This window comes from Salvia miltiorrhiza, chromosome 2 (genome assembly GCF_028751815.1).
Source record: "Salvia miltiorrhiza cultivar Shanhuang (shh) chromosome 2, IMPLAD_Smil_shh, whole genome shotgun sequence".
Classification (NCBI taxonomy): Eukaryota; Viridiplantae; Streptophyta; class Magnoliopsida; order Lamiales; family Lamiaceae; genus Salvia; species Salvia miltiorrhiza.
Window position 1 is genome coordinate 41,954,184 of NC_080388.1, and position 5,648 is coordinate 41,959,831.

The following is a 5,648-nucleotide window of genomic DNA, read 5'->3' on the forward strand; positions in this document are numbered from 1 at the left end:
TTATTAATAATATTAGATATATTAAAAAAAATTAGAATTAACTTTGAAAACCTAATTTCTAATTCATCTCTTCTCTCCCTCTCGGTCTTCTCACTCCCCGCGCCGCACCTCCATCTCTGCCATCCCTAGACTCACTCCCATCTCCCATCTCCCTTAGTCGGCGTGCCTCACCTCCATCGCCGGTCGTCTTCTCCGATTCGCTCGCCCGCCCGTCGCTGGAGTCACGCTCGCCGCTCGATCCCTGCTTCGCTCGCCCTCCCTGCCTCGCTCCCTGCTTCTCTCCCTCCATCGCCCACCGCTGGAGTCACGCCGCGTTCGCTCGCCCGCCAGCAGCAGCGGCAGTGCAGCACACTCCAGTTCGTGCAACTCCAGCCGCCGTCGTTCCAGTTCGGCTCGCCGCACTCCACCGCCGTCGCCGCCTCTGTCACTCCAGTCCGGCTCGCCGCACTCCACCGCCGCCGTCGTTCAGCCATGAGCTTGTCTACCACATGATGCTCTGAATCAAAGGTTAGATTTTGATTTTGAGCATGTTTATATTCGAAAATTATATTCTGATTTGAGCATTGCTGTTTGTTTGAGCTTGCTATTAGCTTTTGTGTTTTGTGCATGCTGGAGAAACAAAATTGCTCATCAATAACTTTACATAATATTCGAAACTGGATATACCGAGCGTTGCGTTGGAAACCGATCTGAAAGAATCGTTTCTGCCCCTGATTTTGATGCACTTGGAGTTGATTCTTGTGGGATAGGTTTAACTGGATATCTCTTGTATTGAAATGAGTTGTTGCAATTGTAGTAAAGCTTTACTGTATGTTGAAATATTGCTATATTCTTGTTTAGTAGCCTAGACTAAGCCAAATGTTGTATTTCATGTATTTTCCTCCCTATATTAATATTGACGACATATTTTCTCCCTCCCAGCCATAAATTTTATTGTGTTGGCTGTCTGCTGTCCTGTATACTTATATATTTTACATCTTTGCTTTTGAATTTGTGAATTTTATTAAATGTTGTTGATTTTGTGAATTTATTTTTGAATTTAATTTGAAAACACTAGATCCATGGATCTGGACCCGCGGATCCGTGGATCTGGATCCAAAATTTTCAGATCCGCGGATTTGGATCTGGTATATGAAAACAGATTTGGATCTGGTATTGGCCAGACCCGGTCCAGATCCGGCCCATTGCCATCAGTATTGGTGATAGCAAATTCTTGGTGGTTGTTGATCAGGAAACAAGGGAGGCGGCCGGACGCCGTTGAACTGGGAGATGAGGTCCGGCATCGCCCTCGGAGTTGCATGAGGCATCGAATACCTCCACCTGCAAGGCCCCGACGCCTTCAGCAGCTCTTGCATGTCGAATTTCTCTGAATCTTCTTTCAGGAATGTCAGCAGCCTCACGCTTGGCTTCCCGCTCTCCGACCCGCCTGCTGCTGCCGCACCCGCGCCTCTTTCCATTTCATTCACATCTGCCGTTGCGGCGGGGGTGGCGGCGGCGGAGGCAGAGGCAGCCCCTGCCCCGCCTTGTTGGGACCTTTTCTTGTGGCAGACGAAGAAGATGCACACTCCTATAAAGGCTATCAGTGTTGCCCCCAGCAGGATCGCCACTACCGCGATCGTTGTCTCCGGAAACCGCCGGTGGTGGCTGACGCCGTTATCGTTGCCGTTGGAGGGGCATGCCTGATCAAGCGACGCTCCGCATAGGGCTTCGTTGCCTGCAGATTGCCCAAAAATTAGAAAATATTTTATTATTGTTATCTATAGCTAGTATTAAGAGGAAGGAAATTTCACCATAGAACGAGGAAGCATCTAAATGGCTGAGGCTTTGAGGGATTTGGCCAGCCAATCTATTATTGGAAACATTGAATTTTTAATTATTCATGTATATATTTTAAATTTTTTATTATATTTTTTCAGATTTAATGAAATATTTATTTGAAAAAACCAAAATTTAAATATAATTGCAAAACTAAAATAAAAAATTGAAAAATTCAACGAATAGACGACGGACACATGCGCATCGTCTATTAGCTAATAGACAACAGACGCATGCGTGTCGTCTATTAGCTAATAGACGACAGATGCAAGCATGTCGTCTATTAGATAATAGACAACGAGCATGCGCGTGTCGTCTATTAGCTAATAGACGACGCGCATGCGCATGTTGTCTATTAGCGCCCTCAATAGACTACACCTACATATATGACATGCGATTTTCAAATAGATGACACGCTTCGCATGTTGTCTATTAGCATTTTTCTTGTAGTGTCAGCTTTTGCATTGATAGATGTAATTTCTTGTGCGACTTCTGATTGAACACAATAGCGGTTGTTGTCGTTTGTACATTGTCTTATGAGGTGATGTTGGGTACAACCGGGTGTACCCCGATTATACCGTACAATTAATCGAGTTGCACCTATACTCAAAATTTGATTCGCACTCTGATCTGAACCTGCTTCCTGATCCAAACCATGTAAATAATACTACTTTGGGTGCGGATCAACTCAATTGTACGTGACCATTTATCCCATTCTATTCCTTGATATTTGATAGTAATTTTAAAAGTTTTTTTCAAAATTGTTGGAGAAAATAGGTATAGTATTGCACATCCTTCATATTTGATCTAAATTTATTTATTTATTTATTAGTTATATTTCTATAAGATCGTATTTTTTTTCTTTGCATCTAGTACACCCATTCGTGCGATGCACGACGAAATTAAAATTAATTGACATTTTAAATAATAAATAAATATAATAAAAATAATTAAAGTATAAATAAGTACAATATATGTTTTAAAAATAAAATATCTATTATTTAATAAAAAATTGAATTTAAAAACGTAATTTTCAACTATCTATAAAGTGTAACAATAATTATAATTATTGAATAATTTAAATTATGGGATCATGAAAATTAATATACACATTATCATTATAAAGTACTCCACATAATAATAAATAAATAAATATTTTCATACAAAGACATAAATAAGAAAGTTGTAAAATTCTAACAAAGAGAAATAAAATACTCCCTCCGTCCATGAAAGAACTTCCTATCTTTCCTTTTTGGGACATCCACACAAAAACTTCCTGCCTATTTATGGACTATATCCCACCACTCATAATTACTCTTACTTTCACTTTTTCACAACCTCCAGTAGTAATTATAACACTTTTTCATCACTCTCAATACACTCAACAACTTTTTCTCCACTCTTAATACACATAACAATCTTTTTCTTAAAACACGTGTCACTCCCTCATATGAAGTTATTTCATGGACGGAGGGAGTAAAATATTTTATAATTTAAATAAACTATTCGTTTTAAATTCATTTTTGGTGAGTTTTATACCATATTAAAGTTCTTGTTACGAATTTAAACATAAGATGCATACTGCATATTTCTTAATAAATCAAATTTAATGATATTGAATTAATTGAAATTTTCTTTTTTGTTATGATTTATATACCAAATTAAAGATGATGTCATAAACTTTAATTCAACAATCAATATTGAATATATCTTTTTTATGCATCAAGTTAGACAATTTTTAAAAAGAATCAAATAGAAAAAAACAGAAGATAATAAACAGAAATTCATTGGAGAAAAGAAATAAGTGAAAAAATATAACAAATTGCAATTATGTTTTCATATATTATATAGATTTAGATTATATATTATATAAATTATGTAGATTTGTAATTCGTATTTAGAATTATATCAAATCTATATCTTTATCAAACATGCAGATTTACAAATACTTTAGTCACATATATTTAAAAATATTTATGAATTGTTACTATTTTTCTTAAAATTTGTATATAAAAGATATTAAGAAAAATCTCATTTCTGGATGTGTCGGCCGGTGGATGAATGGCAAGCACACCGAATAAACATATGGACAATAATTATTGTTGTTGTAATTAATTGACATAAATTTTTCATAATTAAATTTTATGTGAAAATATAAATTTGGTGTGTGCATAACAGGATAAGTGGTGAACTAAAATGGAAGAACGTGAAATAATTATAATTCTAGATTGTAGCAATTTTTTTTGTAAATTCAAAAAAACGTGCATTTCATTTTGTAGACGGTTTTTAAGAAATTTGCCGGGAAATAAACGATCATAAACTGTGCTTTTATATATAATATAGATATAGATTTATTAGTTATATTTCTATAAGATCGTATTTTTTTTCTTTGCATGTAACATATAATTTTAAATTTTTATTGTAGAATATATAATACTCCCTCCGTCCATCAAAGATATGCCGCAATTTCCTTTTTCGTCCGTCCACAAAAAATATGCCATATCTATTTTTAGTAGTAGGGTTCACACTATTCCACTAACATTTAAAGTGGAACCCTTACTCCACTACCAACTTCACTCACATTTTATTAAAACTCGTGCCGAAAGTAAAATGACATATCTTTGGTGGACGGAGGGAGTATTCAACAATGTCATCAATTCAAACTTTATAAATAAATCAAAGATCATTCACAATATTACATAGAAGGTTTTGCGAATAGGACCTGAAGTAAATTATGAGTTTAATTTAAGCACCAATATCAAGCAATTGATAATGGTGGACAGCGAGTAAGTAACAAACATGTTCATTTTTTTAAATTTAGATATTTATCACAATATTTGAAGGGGGTCCAAATTGGAGTTACAATATTCAATAATGATATAAGTAATTTTGCAAAAAAGCTTAAAGCCAACAAAACATATTTAATTTCTAATGGAGAGGTTAGAAACCTTTATGTACTAAAAAAGAGTTAATACTCAATAGGTACTGTGTAAAAGAAGCATCCTGAAAATTGAGTTTGGACTCCTCTTTTACATTAGAGTACCCGTTAATTAAGTATTAGCTTTATTTATTTGTTATTTTATTTTTTTTCAGTATGGATGCTTGTATACCTTGTATTAACGTTGTTAAGCTCTCCATTAGAGATTAAATACGTTTTGTTGGCTTTAAACTTTTTTGCAAAATTACTTATATCATTATTGTATATCGTAACTCCAATTTGGACACCTTTCAAATGATGTAATAAACAAATAAATTAAAAAAAAATGAACATGTTTGTATTTAATATGTTATATTTGTAAATAATATTATATGATAATGAAATAAAAGAAAGTTCATAAATTTGAACTAAAATTGTTACTTACCTACCTCGTTGTCCATCATTATCAATTTCTTGATCTTGGTGCTTAAATTAACCCCACAATTTACATCATGTCCTATTCGCAAAACCTTCAATGTAATTGTGAATGATCTTTGATTTATTTGTAAAGTTGTGATTGGCGACATTATTCACTACAAGAAACTGGACGATTAGCGACGGAATTTTCCGTCGCTAATCGCCAAAAATTCGTCGCTAATTTCGTTTACCGACGGATCAACGACGGCCGTCGTGTGTCGCTGTAAAAGTGGTCGGTAAAAAAAATAGCGACGAAATTCATTTTCGTCGCTAATTACCGACGGATCGTCCGTAGGTAAGCACACGACGACGCAGGCGTCGTCTGAAATCAGCGATGGAAATAGCGACGAAAAATTACATCGGTATAAGCGACGGAAATGAATTCCGTCGCTATTTTTTTTCGAAAAATAATAAAAATAATAATAATAATTTTTTTTAT

General features: G+C 35.0%; 1 protein-coding gene across 1 annotated transcript; it reads right to left on the reverse strand.

The window, feature by feature from the left end:
- Positions 1–1,190: 1,190 nt before the first annotated feature.
- Positions 1,191–5,193, reverse strand: LOC131008484 (pollen receptor-like kinase 2). The gene is made up of 2 exons (XM_057935358.1): positions 5,178–5,193; positions 1,191–1,714 (listed from the first exon to the last, which is right to left on the reverse strand). The coding sequence occupies exons 1-2, from the start codon at positions 5,191–5,193 to the stop codon at positions 1,191–1,193; spliced, it is 540 nt and encodes a 179-aa protein (XP_057791341.1).
- Between the last annotated feature and the right edge of the window lie 455 nt (positions 5,194–5,648).